The 23128-nt window shown below is 38.5% G+C and overlaps 1 protein-coding gene across 1 annotated transcript in view; it reads right to left on the bottom strand.

The window, feature by feature from the left end:
* Nucleotides 1-15882, bottom strand: part of MYBPC1 (myosin binding protein C1) — an 80708-nt gene extending 64826 nt beyond the window's left edge. The window contains exons 1-2 of the mRNA XM_047867344.1: nucleotides 15738-15882; nucleotides 7904-7945 (exon numbers count right to left, since the gene is read on the bottom strand). Of these exons, the coding sequence (XP_047723300.1) occupies nucleotides 7904-7945; nucleotides 15738-15882 (187 nt within the window). The remainder of the gene's footprint in view (nucleotides 1-7903; nucleotides 7946-15737) is intronic.
* Nucleotides 15883-23128: the final 7246 nt, after the last annotated feature.

Here is a 23128-nt window from a genome sequence, read left to right as displayed (position 1 = left end):
ATTTATGAAAACACATTTGTAAAATTCAAAACAAAATTGCTTTAGAGTGTTCATGTGCAGAGGCACTGAATATTCTCCTTTTCTAAACTGAATTTCAAAGGGTCTATATAATTTTAGATGCTTAAATAGGCATTCAGTGTTATCTGAACCTCTGCCCCTCCTTTCTCAAAGCGTAAAAACTAATGTCGGTGTAAATAATAATCTTTGTACTTAAAACACTAGAATAATTGTGAATTTCAAAACAAACTTATGACTATATAAAATAGGACACAGAAAATACATGTACATGGCTGTTAATTTTAAAGTGCTTAAAAATTCCTGACAAAAGGTAAAATAGCACGTTTTTATATAATATATCATAATTATAATTATAATATATCATATTATATATAATTATACATAATATAGTCTATTAGAATATTTACTACAAAGATTATTTACTAGCCTGAGATTTCTTTTCTAAAACTGCCAAACAGGAATATGTTTTATTACTTTTTAACAAAATAACTAATGTAATATGTCAAGAAACTTGATGTCATGTCTTCAAAATACAAGAGGGGATTCACTGACCACTGGGATTTGGATTCTTCAGAGGAAACTTTCTGGGGTCAAAAAAGCTTGGAAAATGCTAAGCTAAATAAAGTCAAATGTATTTTATTATATTGTATGGATGTGCTCTTACTGAGGGGTATCGCAGACTTCTGTATGCTAATGGACACTGGCACTGAGGGGTGGAGACAAAAATGATACAGCAGTTAGCCCTTCCCAAATTTTGTTCACTTTGCAATCCTTTTCTCCTGGAACATCCATTAACATTCCACAAAACCGTGCATTTGGGGAGGTATAGGTATTTCTGAGCTATTCCAGAAGATTGTTAGATAATAAAAATTTTACATAACCAAAAATAAAATACCTTGAGATTTTTCTGTATCATTTGTAATGCATTTAATTCATTATTTAGTATTCTATTCTTGTAACCTATTCGAAGGCTTTTATTTACTGAAGTATGTAAAGGATCTTGATTTAAAGTCCTGTCAAAATTCTTTAAAAAAAAATTTTTTTTTAATGTTTATTTTTGACAGGGAGAGAGAGACAGAGCATGAGCAGGGGAGGGGCAGAGAGAGAGGGAGACACAGAATCCAAAGTAGGCTCCAGGCTCTCTGAGCTGTCAGCACAGAGCCCGACGCGGGCCCTGAACTCACAGACCGTGAGATCATGACCAGAGCCGAAGTCGGACACTCAACTGACTGAGCCACCCAGGTGCCCCAGTCCTGTCAAAATTCTTGAAAATGAACTTTTAAAACTGAACCAAATCCTGGGAAGGAGCTTCTTTAACTAAAAACTAGAAGCTGGAACCATTTTGAGTCAAATGAACATTTTATACAGGTTTTTGTGGTTGCTAGTTTGCTTTGTGCACTCTGCATAGTGAATTAATTGTTTAGAATGCAAAATAATTGAGAAAAGAATATTTACATATTTGCATAAAATGAAAGTGAAAAGAGAAGCCATTTGTTGAGCAGAAATTTGATGGGCAGTAGTTTCAGAGTCTACTAAATGTTAAAACTAATTGGAGTGACATTCACAATTATTTTAGACTATTAAGGCACCACATATTAAAGCAGTGCTTCAAAGTACCATGAAATGATACTCTGGATGATCCCACATTATTTCCAAATAGCAATTACTTCCCAATTGGCACTTCATTGTACATAAATGTTCAACTTTACTGAAGTTCTAGAAAATATAATTGACAAGGGGCAAATTTTATGATTCCCTCCTTTCAAAAGTAGCTTTGGTCCTGGCATCCCATAGATTGGAGAATGTAGTTAAGATGCTGGATCCTCATCTTAAATTCTAAAAAAGGTTCCTGCTTGAATTTGGTTGAATTGGATGAGAATGAAAGATCTAATTTTCTTATTTACTATGGAAAAACAGGTTCTACTGCTAGAAGGGAAACAGAATATGCAACTGTTCTGGGTTGTGCCTAGTTCCACAACACATATCTTAAAGCCAAGGCATCGTACAAAGAACATTTTCAAACAAAACAGAACAAAAAATACAATACATAAGTCGTATTTTCTTTTTTTCTATTTAAAAGTCACTACAGTGACGATGAAAAACATCTGTTTTGGGGTCTTCAGAATACGGCATATCTGAAGACCACAGACCAGAACACCAGACACTCTCCCCTAGCTCACGGAAGGGAGATTTACCAACACAGAATTTTACTTGTCCTTGGGTCATGGGAAAATAGCACGTTTTGTAAAACCATAAAAACGGTTCTTTAAATAACTGAAGTTCCCAGAGAAGAGGGCCTGGAAAGTAGAGGAAAAACTCTGTCTCCTATTACAAGCTTGGGATTTTAGGGGGACACATGTAAAATCTGGAATGCAGGGAGAGAACTCTAGAGATTATAGAATATATAGATTCTTATGATTCTACACATTCTCTTTGGCATAAAATAATTTCTACCTATGGTTGATATAAATTGCCTTTTTAAATTAATTTTTAAGTCATACAAAACTTGGGACAATTGATGAGATTTTTAAAAAGACCGAAAAGCACATGAAATTAAAGTATATGTGACTCTCAACAAACCTCACTTAACCACTTAACCTTGTTTGATTGCGACCCAGTTCTGAATTCCTCAAGCATAGTAATCAGTTGTGGAAAACATTGGCTCATGTGACCAAATTAACCACAGCAGCAACAACAATCATGTATGTAAGGAAATAATATCAACAGCTGACATGAATTCATCATGTTTGGAGGCATTTGATTAATTGATCACATTTTCTTTTTTTTAATTAAAAAATTTTTTTATTACATTTCTTTAGTTTTGAGAGGCAGAGAAAGAGCGTGAGTGGGAGAGGGGCAGAGTGAGAGGGAGACACAGAATCCAAAGTAGGCTTTAGGCTCTGAGCTGTCAGCACAGAGCCCAATGCAGGGCTTGAACCCACAAACTGTGAGATCATGACCTGAACTGAAGCCAGACGCTCAACTGACTGAGCCATCCTGAAACCCCTTTTTAAAATTTTTTAAACCTTTATTTTTGAGAGAGAAAGAGAAACAGAGCATGAGCGGGGGAGGGGCAGAGAGAGAGGAAGACACAGAATAAGAAGCAGGCTCCGGGCTCTGAGCTGTCAGCATGGAGCCCACCATGGTGCAAGAAGCCACAAGCCTTGAGATCATGACCTGAGCTGAAGTCGGATGCTTAACTGACTGAACCACCCAGGCGCCTACGATCATATTTTCTTAATGAAAAGGCACATGCCTTCATACCTTGATACTTCTTATTTTTTCAATGTTTATTTATTTATTTTTGAGAGAGAGAGAAAGCGTGAGCAGGGGAGGAGCAGAGAGAGAGGGAGAGAGAAAGAATCCCAAGCCAGCTCCACACTCAGGGCAGAGCCTGAATTGGACCTCAAGATCAGGATCTGAGCAGAATCAAGAGTTGGACCCTAGACCAACCGAGCCACCCAGGCGTCCCTTGCACCTTGATACTTCTAAAGTCAGGATTCATCCTACAGTAAATATATACATTTATTAAGTCTTTTTCTTTTCCAAATCTATTAAATCAATGTTGTATCTTATAATGGCTGTGTCGTAAAATTGAAATATGTGGTGATAGTAGTACTTTTTCTTCTCATTTTTTTAAAAGTTTATTTTTTGAGAGAGAGAGAGAGAGAGAGTGGGGGAGGGACAGAGAGGGAGGGAGAGAGAGAATCCCAAGCAGACTCTGTGCTATCAGCCCCAAAACAGGGCTCAAACTCATGAACCAGGAGATCATGACCTGAGCTGAAGTCAAGAGTCCAATGCTTAACCAATTGAGCCACCCAGGCACCCCAGTGATATTAGTTTTTAACAAAGATCATTACAAAGAAGTAATATAATTAGAAAGCATAAAGTACATTGGATGGTTGGTTGTCTGATACCTAAAGGTAAAATGACACAAAAAAACGTTAGCATGTGAATTAAAAACACCAGAACAATGCTATTGCAGAAAAGGGATCTAAATGAAGACAAAAAATTGGAATCACTCTTTGAATTTAAAAAAAGGATCACATCATTTAGGAGAAAACTTGCTAGAGCTTGTGCTGGTTCACTTCCTCATTTGCCAGCCAAATGAAAGGCTCTTCATCTCAAGTTATGTGAGATCTTTAATATGCACAAGGTTCATTCATGATAGTTTATGGGATAATATTGAAGTTAATGCCTGGAAAAAAGAAATTAAGTCTTTATTCACTTGCAGTGATTACCAAAAGCGAATATTTTTCTGAAAGAAAAATAAAAAGAGGCAGTAAATATCCCATTTGGGCTTACCAAAATATATCAAGACGCAAAAAATAAAAAAATATTGTTTTTAAATGCCTGAAGTTAGGTATTGAAGTGAATAATGATTTTCAAAGTAGTCTCTGATTCTAATGCTCTGGCACACCTGGAATCACTCCCAAGACCAGCTTTGAACTTCCCGTGGGATCAGGTGTTAAGGTGGAGATGAAACCCAATCTCATTACTCTGTGTTCACATGTACAAGGTTGACTGGCCAAAAAAAAGTATGATCCCATTTGATCACCAACATTATTCTCTACACATGGCCCTCCATGACAATTGTCTGTTTCCAAAACTGAAAGCCACTGTCCTCTGCTGATGGGTGCTCTCCCCTCCAAAGCTCCCTAAAGTTGGCTCCAGGAGAACAGGACCCAGCAGCCAGACCCATGCCTGGCACAGAGCCAACACTTAGTGAAAACTTGCTGAATAAATGGACATTGGAATAAAAGACAGATCTTTTGGCCCCACTGAGCATGTAGAAAAGAACCTGTACCTAGCACCCCATTGATTTGCCATCTGTGTTATTCTGAAAGAATTCTAAGCCATAGCAGCATTGTTTTTATAAAGATATTGCTTCCCAGTATGATCACTCTAAAAGGGATTTGTGCATCTAATTTCTGGTATTGCTGCTTGGTTACACACATTTCTATATTGTCATCTCTATTGTTTCAATTCCAGGACAAAGTTATCAGTATTAGGGAACAGGGTAGCTGGATGGACAACTCCAGAGGCAAGCAAGCAAATAAACAAACAAATATTAAAACCCCTTCCTGGGAAATCAGCTATTTCCCAGACAGAGACTCTTAGTAAATGTGAAAGAGTTGGCAAATCTAACCTCAAACACTACTTGTAAGATTGATATAGGAATGAAGCAACATTCTGCGGCTAACAAAAAATTTTCGGAACGTTTCCAGATTGTTCCAGAAAGATCCAGGCAACCTGAGAAAAATATTAAGTCTACACTGCTGTGCAAAATTTTCTTAGTAGTGACAGTCTCGGAGCTACTAACTGAATATACTTCAACTAATTAGATAGAAGACTAAGTGCTGAGAATGCACTAATATCCAGGAGTGGCCATTCTCAATGGTTTTAAGTGAGTTGGCCTCACAGTAAAAATCATCCATCTCTTTTGGGGATGCATAGCACCAGTGTCTCATCCTGAATCTCACTGACTCGAGAGTGTGGGGGATGTTCATACTCCTGCCCAGCAAACATGGTAAGTGGAAATAAAAATCTATCCAGGGTACCACCGTCTATATGACCAAATAGCTAAGCCTGCCTGGAAATTCAATTGTTCATTCATTCTACAAGTATTTATTAGGAGATTGCCGTGTGCAGCTCTCTGCCAAACACTGGAAGAAATGAGCTAAGGGGACCAAAGAAGTGTTAGGACATGGTGCCTGACTGTCAAAAAACTTGAAACCTGTTAGGGGAAGGACTGAACCACTAATACGTGATTAAGTTGAGAAAAGAGTGATTTGATGCCAGAGGCCATAGATCCAAGAGAAATCAGGAGGAGGAAGGGCAGATGAAAGACAGCTAAGACAGTCCAGGAAAGCTGCACAGAGGAGTGAAACCTGAATTGACGGGTTAAAAAACAATGAGATGAACTGAGGGCTGAGGGAGGGTGAAGGGCAGATAGGGACATTCTAGTCGAGGCTGAAGAAAAGGTCTGCTACACCTGTCAATTCTGTTTATGCTTATGCAAGCCTTCTTTCTCAACTAGGGAAATACATAAAGCGGTGATTACTGTGTCTACCTTTTACATAGCATTTTCTTTGAAATTTCCCTCTCCTTGATGAAAGTAATAGTTCAAGAGGACTGTGTATTAGAAAATAACTTCCATCCATCTACCTTCTTTATTTAGGATATCACTTTCTATCCTAAACTGATTTGCTTCCTAGTCATGGAGAGCAAATAGAACCATGGCCATTTATGTGGCTGGGAGCATGACTGCATGTGGCCATGGGCTTGCTTAATTCTGCAAATGTCAGAAAAAGTGCTGCTAATTTCAAAATTCCCTAGTCATCTGGTCTAGCTCTTTCATCATACTGGGTTCTGTGTTTAGAGAAGAGTTTTTGTTGATTAGTTGACTGGCTGATTGGTTGATTTTAACTTATAGGAAGGCATTTTCTCATTTAAGCATACAAATATAATGATGACTTTTCACATTAAGGGTCAGGCACAGGCTTTGTTTAAACATCGACAGCTTGCCCTCTGGTATTATATCATCTACTTTGTTGGTTGAGCCTTACAGCCTGGTCCAACCACCTTTCTAAATTTGGAAACAGAGGGGTATGCCACTGGCCTTGTAGAGAATAATGTTTCAATAGCTTCAGCCAGGATGTCTAAACATCCTTGAACCCTTCTCATGGAAGGAGTTCTAGAAGTTTGCACTGTCTGCATTCCATAAGCAAATAACCTTCAGAATGTAGCCCATGTGGCCAGGATTACTATTCATGTTACTATCCATGGGTGCCACTGAAGGTCAAGGAAAAAAGCACCAACATTATGTGTTCATTTATGATATTGTAAATTCAAGTTAACTGAAGAAAAGAGGTCCAATGTACTGAAAGAAAAAATCATTTTACTAATGTATAGGAGACAATAATACCATAGGAATTAGGTAATGAAATATGACATAGTAAGAACAAAGAAATACTTAGCATGCTTTTGAGTAGTGTCCAAAAAAAAAAAAAAAAAGAAATATTGCAATCAAGAAATAATTCGTTATTCAAAAATTTAAACTGTGTTATTCAATCCACAAATAAAAGAGGAACTTTTAAAAATGATTACACAAACATATAGGCAGAATTCTCTAATCTAGATCTGTGAAAACTTTCTTTTGTAGAAGGGTAATGCTCCTTAGCTTAGGACAGTTGGTCCTTCCTCCATGGAGAGACAAAGGAATGAATATTTCATGGATCCACAGTAGTAAGTAGTACATGATAAAGATTATTCACTTTCTAAGACTGGACTATCTTCATATAAAGTAAAAATAGAATAATATTACAATCATAAATGAGTTTCCAATTCAATAAGGATCAACATAATGTTTGCTTAAGGTTGTACTGTCAATATATTTAAACCATCATATAAATCTATGCAAATATACAATGTTACAAAATGAGATGCTAACCTTAAAAAATTGCTAGTGAAACTTGGAACAGTTCATCAGTAACATGAAAATATTCCATTTAAAAAAAATGTGTAATCCAGATAACTTTCCAAACTGGCCCAATCCCAAGAATACCAGATAACTCTTTTCCTTCACATGCACATGGTAACTTGGAAACTACCAATTGATTTGCTGGCATCTCAACAAATGCTTGTGATATTTTTATCATTGTTGTTTTTCTTTTAGAAAGGTGTATCATGAAAACTGATCAAAGCACCCGTCATTATGCTGACTGGTAATGCAGGTAAGATGCAGAAGAACTCTAAACCACACCGATGAAAGGTAATGTGGAGAAGTTCTATAGGACCACCATGGATGACAGTCATTACTGACCTCTTTCTCCTGACCTCCTTTTGTTGAATTCAGCCTCACTTCCCCTCCCCCGCAACTCACCTTTTGTTGGTGTAGTTCCGGCCTCTTTCTCTTTATTTGGTTCTGTATGGAAAGTACAAGCACATTTTTAAAAGTGTCTCAAAGAAAGCATTTAATTGTGTGATGAGCAATGGGGTGGAGGGTGGGAAAGAAGAAATTAATGACAACAGTACAGGTCATAAATGACACCACATATTCACTTATTACACTATACATGAGTTATGGATTTGGGAATTTATAATGTAGAATCCCATTAAGCTTAATAAAAGCAAATGAATAACTCTAATCACTTTTGAAAAAAGTATACATAGGGACATGCAATACAGATTTTGTTAAAATATACGTAGCTATGCTGAGACTATGTTAAATGTGCTTATGTAGAAGTGAGTATAAAATGTGGGTCACTTCATTTTAGACCCCAAAAGGGACTGACTTTTTAAGGAACTTTGACCCACGTAGTGATTCTAATTGTTTGGACTTCGAGATGATATTATAGTAATAAGCCGGGGTATACAATCTATAATTATACAATAGTTTCAAAGCAAATACCTTGGTGCATATACTAATTTTCTAGGTTGAATGGAGAGGCAATAATCAATGCAACATGAGAGCAGTAACATCCAATTTCATCAGCTGAGGCAGACCATCTAGCTTGCTTCTCTCCGTCCAGAATTATATTAGTTTAGATATTTGCAAATATGTCTGACTTGTGATATATGTGAGAAAAGAATTATTTTAAGCATGGATTCTTTTTTTTTTCTGGATGGGTGAAGTAGAGGTCTGAATCTTAGTTAACTAATAACTACTTTAACAGTTTGGGAGGAGACTTGCTTTAGCAACAGGAAGTCAGTATTGTGTGATGAATATGAAATATGCCTATGCCATAATAAGGGGAACTTTAGAGCAGCCCAGTGACCTCAACAGATCTGAAGAACAGAAGGGAGAAGTTATGTCTTCAATGGCCTGTAGGTTTTCAGTGTACTCAATATTGGCAAAAATAAATTTGTATGTGCAAGGAGAAAACACACCAAAGAAGAAGATCCTAAGAAGAATGTCACACATCTATACTGGCTAAAAGAAAACTAAATTGAGATCGTCCCTATTTGAACTCACGTGGCACTGAGCTTCGTTCATTCATTTTGACACATTGCAATATTCTTCTACACTGGTTAAGGGTTTTGAGTGTGTGAATCTTGTATTCTTAGCCGGGCAAAGGGGCTCCTATGGACAGTCAAATTTCTCAAAGTGGCTTCCTGAAAATGATCTCCAGATGGAAGAGCTTCATAGTCACCTTTCAAATTTCCATGCAAAAAAAATCACCAGCAACTGAGGACTTTTCAGTTTCTGCTTTCACCTAGACTGGGTTGGTCTACAGTGACTTCTCACCCCTTGACTTCACACCACATTGTCAATTCAAGAAACCTGCATTAAATCACTTTCTGCCTTGTGAGATTCTCACAGTATTTCTTCGTGTTTCAATTTAGTGGTTGTATTATATTTGGTGGTTCTCCAGGCTGTATTTTATTTTCTATGTGGTTGTAAGCAAACTGAATTCAAGATAATGTTTTCTTCTTAGAGTTCCAATATTGTTCTTTTCCTTAGGTCTATGTGAATGTAAAAGCAGGCTCCACCTGTTGTGTGAAATAGTAATGCCCACTGTTGCTGGGCATCACATCTACCTGCCAAGGGGTTCACTGGAACTCTTTTTTTTTTATGTTTATTTATTCTTGAGAGAGAGAGAGTGTGAGCAGAGGAGGGGCAGAGAGAGAGAGGAAGACATGGAATCTGAAACAGGCTCCAGGCTCTGAGCTGTCAGCACAGAGCCCAACGCTGGGCTTGAACTCATGAACCACCAGATCATGACCTGAGCTGAAGCTGGATGTTTAACCAAATGAGCCACCCAGATGCCCCTTGCTGGAACTCTTTATTCCTGTTTTGTTTTTGTTGTCACCAGGGGGACAACAGGGTACTATGAAGTGGAGGCGTTGAGCCTCAGAGGCCACCGAACTGTCCTGGAAACTGTTTCTTAAGGAGTTGATGGTGACGTAGTTCACAAGAAAGAAGTGGGCTTTGTTTGGCTTTAGCTATATGTGAAAAAGCTCTGCAAATCCTTCATCCCCTCAGAGGCCCAGGCTCCACAACGCTAAAATGTGCGCATGACAACAACTTTGGCATAACTAGAAGGGTCTCCGTAAGTGTATGATGTACCATCCAAATCAGATTAATGTGAGAGGACTATACAAACACAATATATTATTTTTTATATCATTATTATTATCATCATTATTATAAACCTGTTACAACTGTGGTCATCCAATTTCTCTGGAGGAGTTAGATTAAAACTCACAGTTTCAATGGAGGCCAGATCATGCTGGGATGGAGGTTCTGTATTTGCAGCCCAGACGTGTGAAGTAGTGTTTTTACTCACCTGGGGGTGGGGCTGGGGCTGGAGCTGGGGCTGGGGCAGGCACTTCATTTTCTAGAAATGAAAAGAATAATGGAAGTATTAGTCTCACTTCTCCGAGAGAAAAGCTACTTTCCACAGCCCCAGGCTGTGCTCAACTCCAGGCAGTTAATCACCTGCACTGACAAGAGGGACAGAGCAGGAAAAGCATCAACCTGTGACCAAGACACACAGCCTTTTGGTATATGGTGTGAGGTAAGGATCTAAATGGAATTCTATAGATTTCCAGGAGGACTAAATGGAACTCTATAGATTTCCAGGAGGTGAGTTCGAGCCCCACCTTAAGTAAGTAGAGATTACTTAAAATTAAAGTCTTTTTCTTAAAAAAGCAACCACAAAAAAATTTTTTAAAAAACCCAGTTTGGTCTAACAGTCATCACTATATGCAGTCTAGACAGGCTGGAATGAGTGTATCAAGAATGAACTACACCTCAAAAAAATCAGAAAGGAGCAACACAGGCTGTTAGGATGCATTGATATCTTTTTTCATCACTGATTTTTTTGTGTTGGGTATAAACTTAAATTTAAAAAAATAACTATTTTCATTCAAGTGACCATAAGTAAATATATTATCATTTACTAAAGAGAGAGAAAAATATAAAACCAAAAGAGATAAGCATATACGCTTATAGCAGAAGCTAACATGGCAGGATACAGTGTAGTTTGAAGATATAACAAGTGTCCTTTAGATGGCATCAAGGGACATGCTTTAGTTTCTTCACCACATCATGGAAAGGATCTGTGGTGCCAGTGTTAGCCAGAAGACAAAACCCTTGGTAAAAGACTTTTATTTTCAGAGATCTGAGTGCAGATGGAAATCTAATGTTGACCTCTTGGCTTTGCATGAGTTGTTGCAGCACACGGATATCAGAATACTCAGAGCAAGAGCCCAACTTCTTTGGCACACTATCTTTTGGACAGGGTCATTGTCACCCAATGCCCAAGAACATCTTCCTGGCTCTCCCTGCAGACAAATTTCTCTGTCCTCTGGTCTCTTTTTCCATAGCTGCAGGGATTACTTAATGACATAACTGTGCTTCATCCTATTATTCTCTCTAGAGGGTCTCGGTTATCTCTTTAGTGAGGTCTACACTCTTCAAGTTCATATTCAAAGCCATTGCCAGTGGACACTTCCTCCCTCCCTCTTTTTAAGTGCACCCCGGTGACCCCTCTGTTCTAGAGCTGGTTTCTCGTTTCAACTTCTGACCTGTCTGCCACCAAGAAGACGATGATGGTCTTCTCCCCGACAGACCTTTGATTATTCTCTGCATGTGATTTTATCAGGTAGACCTTGGTTCAAATCCTGACTCTACGCCTTATTAGTTGTGTAATCTGGGACAATTCCTTAATCTCTGTCAATTTTGGTGTCCTCATCTGTGAAATAACAATAATAAGATGGTTATCTATGCAAACTGCAAGCACAGTTCCTGCCTATAGGTAGAGCTCTATAATTTACAACTATAACTACCATCATTATTTTGTTAATCTTTTTCTATCTTGACATTTCTCTTAAGATTCCCAGAGCTAATTATTCCCTTCTTCTCCCTTCCCTTATTCTCTTTGCATTCTGGACCACATGATAATACACTCTTTATTCACTAATTATTTTTTGACTATTTTCCATTTATCTCAGTATATATGTGTTTCTTTTCCCTCCCAACTGAACAAGAACAGAGACTTTTTTCATTCCTTTCCCACCTCTCTGGGACCTCATTTTATTGTTGGAAATACATTAAATGCATAGTGAATTGACAAAAAAGAATTCGAAGGGCTTCATTGGTTATCACATTGACCATGCTAAACAAAGGCCAATATTTGTAAGGGAAGCTGTGATTACTCAAAATCCTGATTTGGAAGTAAGGCCAAGGGTGAATTCTAAACAAATAAATAAAGGAGAATTATCTTGGACACTGAAACCGTAAATGTATTCTGAATGTGAATTGTCCATTTCCATTGTGTCTGTGGCCCCAGTGCTCTATGTAAAAGCCCCAAGATCGAAACAAAATGAGAATTTAAAAGGCTTAGTTCAACTTCCAACAAATCCACAGAATTTCAGTCATTAACAACCAACTATATCATACTAGAGAACTATAGAAATATTATAGGATATTAATACTGATATTTTTAGGATGTTTTCAGGAAATGGAAGTAGGAAAATGCATGCCTGTCTGGCATGGAGGTAGAGCCAGAACTTTTCCTTCTTAAAATCATAGAAACCCTGTTACTATATAGCCATTGGAGGAATAAATAAATAACAACCACTTACAGGCACCAACTGCATGAAGGACATAGTGTATATTAATTCTTTTAATCTTTACAACTCTATCAAATCAGTACTTTTTAAAAAAATATTTTTTAAGTTTATTTATTTATTTATTTATTTATTTATTTATTTATAGAGAGAAAGAGCATGAGCAGGGGAAGGGCAGAGAGAGCGGGAGAAAGAGAATCCCAAGGAGGTTCTGCACTGGCAGTGCAGAGCCTGACATGGGGTTCAAACTCACGAACCATGAGATCATGAATGAAATCAAGAGTTGGATGCTTAACCAACTAAGTCACCCAGGTGACCCTGAAATCAGTACTTTAATTATCCCCATTTTGCAGATGGCAACTGAGGCAAGGTCCTACAGCCCATGAAGGATGGAGGCAAGCTCTGCCCCACCAGGTACAGTCAGGTCTGCCTGACTCAGAACCTGGGCTCCCCAAGATGGGGCTGCACTTCCCTTCTCAGCTGCTCAGACTTGTGGAGGCAGAAGTGGATTGATGGACTTTTCAGAAATATTACTGCATTTTTCCTAGTGAATTGACTGGCCTTATTGTTATGGCCACATAACCTCATATGGATGCTGTCCTTTCTGTAGGAGTGGAATATGCCTCAATTTCCTCATCTATGCAATAGAAATAATAGCATAACCTATCTTAAGAGTTATTGACAGAAACAGATGAATTCCTACAGGGGTAAATACCATATATGCAATCTCTCTTTTTGTGGCTATCATCATTATTGTCATAATTTTACTCTGACACAACTGTGAGAATGACACTCATGCCTTTCCACACATGCCACTTGCTAGGGATTTGCCTTATTTCTAGGTCTGTGGCTGCATCATGTCAGAACATGTTTGGAATTGGGGTGGGGGCTGAGGAAGCATCTGGGAACTGAGCAGAGGTTGTAGGGACCATGCTCTTCTACTGTGCAATGGTAATAATAATTGATTTTGATGAAAATTACATACATTGTAGAGTTTGTTTAATGTAGATACATTGACCAATCAGTCAATCAATCTTGGTAGGACAGAAAGGATGAAAAGATGAACCCTCCATAGTTTTCCAAGCCTTTGAAACAAAGAATTCCCGCTGTCCTAAACCTAGAGAAATGGAGAACTGGGTGTAGTGAAGGTCAAGCAGCAAAGGAATTGGACTGGAAATGCATAGTTGCAGGTGAGTCTCAGGACCTGAGGTATCTCCTTTGCCTTAAAAGAGCTGCTAATGCATCTCTCTTACTCCAAGTCATATTTTGTCACTGACAGGTTCTGTGGTGCCCAGGTTTGCCCACCCCTCTAAAAGCCATTTGCATGTTCCCCAGATTCATTAGCTGCCTTTATAACAACCACTCATTCACAACAATTTCCATGGTACTCACTGAATGGGGACCATAGGAAGAAGGGCCCACCCAACCAGAACTCATTAAGCATAAATCCAACATAAATCTCACAAGAGTAGGCATTTATAAGGAGGCAAAGATGAGGTGCCAGTGTTTAAGAAGCTCACAGGTAAAGGAACTACCTTTTTCTATAAAGTTAGTGACCAAACCAAGTGGCTTTGCTCTCTCAGAACATTCGAGACTCAACACCTCTACAGTCTGTCTGGTGCTTCTGAAATTGCTGTGTGGATATGAATCACCTGGGGACTTGGTCAAGTGCAGATTCTGTTTCTGGGGGTCAGCGGCAGGCTTCAAGTTTCTGCATTTCTAACAGGCTCCCAGCTGATACTGATGCTGTCGGTCCACAACCCACACTTTGAGTAAGAAGTCTCAGACTGTGTCCTAAATATCACCTAATTCTGTCCCATTTCAAATGTGATTGTGAATGTAAGGGGTTACCATACATGGGCACTTTTCCTCTCTCTTTGATCACAAGCTTCTTGAGGACAAGGCCTGTCTCCTCCTCCTTTTCAAATTCTGCACAGCAGGTGCTCTATAAATATAGTTGATTGGCAGCCTGTTCAGTACGGCACAAAAGCCCCTTCTCCTCGCTGCCAAGAAATCAAGAACCGTCCCCTGGCACTCCAAGGGCAGCTTTCTTCATCTGCACTACCCACAGGGAACACTATGTCTCCCATTGGCGACCCTTCTGCTGGCTGAATGCTGTGAGGCATTCACCCAACCCCATCATTTCTTAACAAGGGCAGGAGAGCAATTAGGCTAGAGTTTTGGCCCTCAGTGCCGGTACAACCTTGGCCTTTCTAAGGAATTCCCCCTCTCAAAATCTGGGTTGCATTTCTTAGCACATAACCCTCAATCAGCCATGCTAACTCCACGGTCAACTAGCTTAGCCCTGTCCTGTCAGGAGGCACTTGGCCTTGGGAAACTCTCCAAATCTTTAGATTTGGAGGAAAGGTCATTTATTGAAGTGAGGCCCTGCTCTACTTCTGCTAATTCAAAAACCAAAAGGCAAATTTTTCAGAACTTTTCTGCCAGGTGAATAAAGTAGGATTTTTGTCCATCTCTTTCATCCTCCCCCGTTGTCTTGATTAGGAAACATACAGACAGGATGGAGTAAAGGATATACAAGGGATGTAACTTTTTTTTTAATAAAAGGAAGAAACTTGGAAACCCAGAAAGTAATAAGTCCAGGGAAATATAATATATATATATGTATGTGTATATATATGTATATATATATGTATATATTTATAAATATATATATATTTAATGTTTATTCACCTTTGAAGGAGCAAGAGACAGAGCATGAGCAGGGGAGGGGCAGAGGGAGACATAGGATGCAAAGCAGGCTCCAGGTTCTGAGCTGTCAGCACAGAGCTCTACGTGGGGCTCAAACCCATGAGCTGTGAGATCGTGACTTGAACTGAAGTCGGACACTTAACCGACTGAGCCACCCAGGCACCCCAAAATGTTTTTGTGGACAACATAAAAATTAATTAGATTCTGAACCAGCAACTAAAGTTACCTCGTGCTTCCTTAGGCAAGGACGGCTGTTCTTTGATCCTTTCTAGTTCACAGATATAGACTTACCCTCCCTCTGCAACACTGAAGCATTTTCAAAGGGCTTGATCTATTTATGGTGGATTTTTCCTATGACCACCTACTGTAAGAAGCACAGGTATGCCACCAATGGCATGTCCGCACAGCAAGTGCCAGGGCACTCTAACTGACGGGCACTGGTGGCAGCTGCCTAACACACAGCCCGTATGTGGCCTCTGGGGTCTGCTGAAAGACCAGGAACCCAGAAGCTCCATAAATGGTCTGCTTTCTCTGATGCAATCCATTCCTGTTTTCTACAATCAAGGGTTCCATGGTCAGTAAATTAAAGGGGGGAAAAAACCCAACTCAGGTCTTAGGAGGCATTAACTGACCTGCCTCTCTCTATGTATGTGTCTCTACACCAAAATGATATAAACATCCCAGCTCTCTCCTTCCCATGGTCTCACTGACTCAGATAATACATTGTTTGGCTTCTTTAAAAATGTTTTATGGGCTCTCAGGTGCAGTTTAATTTAGCCTTTTGATAGCATGGAGAACACAATTACATCCTATGAATATGTTGCAGAGGCATAGAAAAGACAGGAAGAACATGTGATAACACTTGTTATGTTATCATCGAGTGGTAGAATTACAGGTCTTTTTTTGTGGCTTTCCTTTTGTCACTTTTTTGGATAAAATAATTGTGCTAAAACCATCCTTTGGTAATTTTCTGTGTGGGAGAAAATTGTTATGTTGTTCCTCATTATGTATTCTCAAAGTCACATTCTTGGTTTGAAATAAAATATGTGAATGCTTTATATATTGTAAGCATCGTGGTGAATGAGGCTTTATCTGGCCGACTTCTGTTTTGTCATGTTTGGTAGTATAGCAAATTATCTTTCTTCCCAGGTTAAATATATAAACATTGTCAGGTATATCCCCTGGTGATAGTGGGATCTGACACTGTGTGCATGTTGCAGCGTATGCCCAGCACAATGGAAACTGCTTTAGTATAAAATATTATTTGTATGGAGGTGTTCATAATACTTAGAGAAGTTTTAATTATATGAATTATAACTGTCACCAAAACTATCAGCAAACACAATGACGATGCCTTTTGTACTGGCCATATTCCTTAGGCATCAGAATCTAGGTTTGAGAAATAAATTAATGTTTAATCTAACGTTTTTACAGTTAGATGCTTAATTTGTTCCCTATTATATTCATTATAGGCTGTGGGTGTGGATATCTTATACCTTGGGATTTAGGGATTTGGGATTAGACATTTTTTAGAGGCAATTCTTTATTGGTTTATAATAGTGATTCTTAGAGTATGATCTGGGATCCTTGAGAGCACCTGAGACATTTCTGGGGAGTCCACAAGGTCACAACTATTTTCATAATAATACTAAGACATTATTCGCCTTTTTCATTCATATTCTCTCACAAATATGCAAAGGATATATAATGTGTGATGACATCAACTCTCTGACAACTAATAGAACATGTGCTGTGTATTTTTATCTCTTAAAAATTTATCAGTTTTAATTTCTAATACAGTATATATTGATAGATATAATGTGTGTAGGCTTTTTAGTTTCTCAATAGTTTATTAAGTGCCAATGTATCTGAGACCACAAAGTTTGAGAAACATTTAGAATTTATGATAAATCTTCTTAAAAAATTATTTTGTGCGTGGACACTTAAAAAAATAAACTTATGTCATATGCCTCATTCAGGAAAAATCTGTAGCCTTGATGAATTAAATGAATGAAGCAGTCAAAATAAAAACTATAAATTGGTTTGGTGGGCTTAAATATAACTTACTTTCCTATGTGTACAATAATGGAGACAATAATAGAGACAAAATACTGTCTGGTAATACCTCCCCTATTCAGAATTCAGCTCTCTAGCAACCTCACTTATCCAGAGAACAGCTGCTGACCAGTCAATTTAAAAGGGTGTCCAAAGAGCAAAATGGATTTGTTTCAAGCTTCTCAAGCCCTGGGCACTAAAAGCCTAAGTGCTTGATTCACAAGAGAGCCCACCCAGGTCCTTAACAAGCCTGGGAATTGGGACTCTGGTGAGGCAGGCCAGGGGTGGGATTTAAGGAGGCACTCACTCACAAGTGCCAACTCGACCCTTGCATGACTCTGAGAGTGCGTGCCTCCTTAAACGTGATGCCCTAGGTGCCTTGTGGACACTCCACAGTGTAGCCCCACTCAGGGGGATTCCAGAATCCCCCTGGGGTCCACAGAAAAGAGAGGGGGACAGCTTAAAATACTGCCTGACAAGAGTAATAAAAGAAGATAGTGGACTTCTAGCAAGGGATGAAACAGGAGAGCTATGGAAAATTGCATTCAAAATGCAAATCATATGATTCTAATTAATACAAAAGCAAATAATTTGGGCTCTCAAGGCGTCACATGGCACAATAACTGACATCTATAATTTAAGACAAAGTTATTTCCACTGTAGTTTGGTTTTTTAATTTAATTAATTAATTAATTAATTTATTTTTAAGAGAGACAGAGAGAATGAGAGCAGGGGAGGGGCAGAGAGAAAGGGAGAATTTCAAGGAGGCCCTGGCTGTCAGCACAGAGCCTGATGTGGAGCTCGAACTCATGAACCATGAGATCATGACCTAGACTAAATCAAGAGTCGGACAATCACCTGAGCCACCCAGGCACCCTTGTACTTTGTTTTTAAAAGTAAGAAGTAGGGGCACCTGAGTGGCTCAGTTGGTTAAGCATCTGACTCTTGATTTCGGCTCAGGTCATGATCTCACATTTCTGTGAGCTAGCAGCACAGAGCCTGCTTGGGATTCTCTCTCTTCTCTGCCCCTACCCTGTGCATGCACGCATGCATGCATGCACACTCTCTCTTTCAAAATAAATAAAAATTAAAAAAAAAAAGCAAGGAGTAAAATGTTACATTGAAGGCATGTTTCTATCCAAATTGGTTGAAATAATACGGTTTGAGAACAAAATAAACTCTGAGATTCCAAGGAGACCAGCTATTCAGAATGCTTCAGTCAATTAAATCCATATTTATTTACTGTGGCTAAATATTGCCAAAAACTGTATTCTAAGGTTCTGAATACATGAAGTCTACTTGTGCATCAGGTATGCAAATTTTCAATGACTCATTATTCAGCTTGATGGAATTTCCCTGAACCCACAGGATTTTTTCCCCTTTCCTTGTAGAATTGTTATTTTTTATAAGATTTTATTTTTAAGTAATCTCTACACACAATGTGGGGCTTGAACCCACAACCCTGAAGTCAACAGTTAGCAGCTCTTCCGACTGAGACAGCCAGGTGCCCCCCCCACCCCCACCCCAACCTCCAGTCAGGTTGGTCTTTTGTCTTTCTAATTATGCATGTTTCAACTTCGGAATGTCATTCCACACAGGAAAAGAATTGAAATAGGGTCAGAATTGCACAGCAAAAAATAGCTTCTCACTGTTAACATGGGGCTGGATTAAAATGAAGCCTTTTGCTAAGATCTGATGACTTGTTTCTTTAGCGTGATTCTTACCATATTTGAAGTAATAGTCAAACAGGGGTTGAGTGGCATAGATGGGGTGGAGGTGGCGTGGGAAAATCTTTACTCAAATTGAAAAAGTTTAAAAATTTAGCACAGGTCACAAGGAAATTATTGCAAAAGTGATTCAAATTGTTAACAATTTCCCCTTTTAGTCCCTTATTCTGCCTCTCCCGGGGGTCTGTTCCTGGGCAGACCATCACTACAATCACAGCACTCTTATGTGGTTATACGGTTATCAGATAAATCCCTTAAAGGCCTTGCCCCAACGCATTGCTGGGCCTCCGATTGGGTGACTTTTTAAAAATAGAGGAAGGACAGGCCTGATGCCAGGTGGGGTCATAAAAATAAAATTCCACAGCAGTAAACACAGTGGCACTCAATCAATCACAACCATATGTGGTCATGGAGAGTTCTTTATGTGACTATCTCAGAAATACTCAGACCTGGAAGACCCCACCTGCTAAACGCACCCCTGTGGGGAGAGAAAGCTTAATGTTCCACAAACCCAAGCCTTTCAGCCGTTGGTGGCGGATATAGTTACATGTTCAACTGCACAGGGTGACTCTTTCAACTAAGTGGGAAAGGCCATGCTCCCACAACGGAACAGTGGAGAAACAACTGGTTATCTTCATCTGTTTAACAACTGGAGACCCCTAAGTGGACATGATATATTTCAGTGGGAACACAACATAGGCTCTGGAGTAGAGACCTCTTATTTTATCTGGGCTTCTGTGGGTGAAAACTAAGATGATTCACCCCAAGTTAAAAAAGGAAATTCTCATGGCAGTGGCAGTGATGGCTATGATAATAGCAGCAACTTCTTTGGAAGATATTATAAATATTAACAATAGTTATTAAATAAATATTAAGGAGAGGAGCAGTGGTTATTATGTACCTTACAGTGGTTGTTCCATGTTGGTGGAAATGCCCTCAAAGTTTATGTTAAGGGTAAGGCATTTAACACCTTATGCCAGATTCTGAGTTTGCTGTTTTAGAAGGAAAATACTTAAGTTCTTACATGGTAGGTCCTATTCTGAGCTTTTTACTTTATTTATCTTATTTCCTTCTTGCAAAGACCTAATGGGTCGGGTACTATTATTATTCACATTTCACAGAGGAGGAAACTGAAGCATATGAAGTGTAACTAACTCAATACATGGTACAGCTGGAACTTGAACAGCCTAGAATGTTCTATGAATAGTATACCTTGTTTATGTTACTGTGTTTAATAATGACTATGACTTAATATGCATAAGGGAAAAGCCAAAATACTATGCAGAATAATTCTAAATCCATCTAACTTTAAAAAATGAGAAATGAAAAGAAAGAATTATACAAATATATTATTTTTAAGTTACAAGTAGAGCATTCTGTTGCAAGATATATAAAATTTTATAAAATGCAGAAGGTAATATCTGATACAAGCAAAGAATTTTGAGGAGTTTGAAAAGAGATTTGATACTATTTACAGGAAGAATTGGATGATTTTGGAGAAAAAGGAAAACATTTTCTAGCCTAGGTTCTTGCAAATATCTATAGTACAAGTCAAAGAAAATGAATAAAACAAAAGTAAAGATCTAACATCTGACATATTAAACATAACTTTAGGTCTTATATTGATGTGCCAAACTGGCCCATAAAAAATATTCCTGAGGGACCGTAAAAGGGCAAAAGACTTATCAAAGTGGATTTCAGACTTGAAAGGCATAATAGAAGTCAGATTACAGTTAGCTTTTTATGAACTCATTTTTAGAGAGAGAAATAAGCATGTAACGAAATGATCCTGGTTTGCCAAATCGACCACTTCACTCCCCAATCTGAAGGAATCTAAGACTTTACTCTGGAAATGCATAAATAATACACTGCCGATAATATAGAAATGGAAAACCCATAAATAATCTGCCCCACGAATGGGAACATACTGAAATTTGGCTTACTGTCTATCTGCGTAGCTGTCCAAAACAAATGTACTTCTTATAAATTAAAACTGGGCCTAGCCATGCAAAGTAGAGCACGTGATATTGTCCCTTTGATGGTTTGGGGCTGTTTTTATAAAAAGCTGTGGGGACAGAAGCCCTGTTCTCTCTGGTTATGAGATGCTTTGCATACTTACAGGAAATTAATTGATAAAGTCTTCTTTTTCACAGTTTCATATTCCTTAATCACTATGCTTTCAAATTTTCGGAAACTGCTCTTGAATAAACAATGACTACTTCATAATTACCCCAACTAGGAACACTGTAATTCAGTAACTGTCTTTCCGCATATTTATTGGGTTTTCCTCGGGTTTAACAGGCTGGACCAACAAGGACTCCAGAAAAGACAGCTGTTCCTATCAAGAGCTGATAATGGGATAAAAACCAAGAAAGGAGACATGGCCATATCCCCTCAGGTACACACATAAAATGAGTTTTGATTTTTTGATTTTTGATTTTTGATTTCTAGGGCTTTAATTCTGTTCTTTATTATCTAAAACACCCAAGTGTGTCTAGAGATGAGATCTAGAATTACCAGAAATCACAGGCTGCCAAGAGTACATTGTGTCTCTTAATATAGGTTTCAAAGACAAATTGAGGAGGAGTGCAGATAAAAATAGTAATTATTAACAATAATAAAAATTCTTCTCCGTGTGTGCCTAAAGAGCCTACAAATACATGTTAGAGAAAATAATTATAAGAAATTTCTGCAAAAATAACAAAAATGCTTTTGCTTTTTAGGGCTGTAAAAACCACAGAACTTATTTTCTTTCACAACAACTCTCTAAAATTTTAAAAAGGGATATATTTACTTACAAAAGTATGGCAAAAACATTGTTTTCATATTTGCTCAAGTTTTTTAGAAAGACCACTTGTTTATTTATTATTATGCCCGTGCATTTCTTAAAAGTGACTTCAGCCAGGGTGGTTTCTTCACCATTCATGTAGGATTCGGGGATACTTTGAAATGGCTATAAATAAGGAAAGTGTGAATTGTGTGCCCATAAGGGGCCTAAAATAAAATGTTTCAAGGCCATGTCTCGGGTCCAAAATAAAGGGAGTCATTGAGGGAACAGAGGCTTGCAAATGCTTTCCTTTTCACTTTCACTCGGGACCCTCAGACCCACTGAAGAGCCCAGCCTTTTTCTTTGCTCATTTTCAGGAACTCCCTTACAGCTGACTTTGTTGTACTTTGAAAGACCCGGAGAAGACTTCTTCAGATTTACTGGATGAGAAACAAGGATACAACTTGTTTTTTCCAAAGTTTTTTTAAAGCGATATATTTAGGGCACTTGAGAGGAAAGAATTGGCCAGTCCTTTATTTATCTTCCTAACAGGTGCAGCCCGGACAGTCATAAAAGCAGGCTACTGAAAAAGAATGATTTTGCCAAGTATTAAGCTTCTCTGGTGTGCATGCATTTGTCCCAGAGTATTCCTTCCAACAGCAGAGAGTTCAGATCTACACCACTCCTCTCCTGTACAGAATGGCAAAGTTTTGTCAGGGGGAAAAATATCGTGACATTCATTTATACAACTTCTTCATTCTTCATCCAAATCTTCAACTTGACCTAAATGAACCATTTCAGATTTGGAGGAAAATAGTCGCCCTTGATAAAATAGCTCCTCCCTCTGCTCCCATTCTTTCCCTTACTTCTTACAAATTAACTTTTCCCCAATTTGAATGAAAGGTAATATTCTATATGTAAGGTGACTTCTCCCAAAACAAATTTATTTTGGTGTTTGAAATAGGCCTTCCAGTCTCATGCAGGTGGAAACTGAAGGTCAAGAAGTAAATATGAGAGGAGGTTGGCCATCACCAGGGCACCTTTTCTGATGATGACTAAGCTTTGGGCGATGCTGAGAAATAAGCAAGAGGTGATGAATCCTGCTCTACATTCAGATAGATTTGGGGCAGAACTTTAAGATGTGATGAAATCTCTAGGGACCAAGAAAAAAAGATAAAGCAAAGGAAAAATTTCTATGGACTGAAAGAAAGTTATTCTCCTTTACCACATTCCCATCCATTCCTACTGAGAAAGGTCAAGATAGTTTTGA

Source organism: Prionailurus viverrinus, chromosome B4, assembly GCF_022837055.1.
Source record: "Prionailurus viverrinus isolate Anna chromosome B4, UM_Priviv_1.0, whole genome shotgun sequence".
NCBI classification, from domain to species: Eukaryota; Metazoa; Chordata; class Mammalia; order Carnivora; family Felidae; genus Prionailurus; species Prionailurus viverrinus.
Note: the sequence above shows the minus strand (reverse complement) of the source record. Positions and strands in the feature narration are given on the sequence as shown.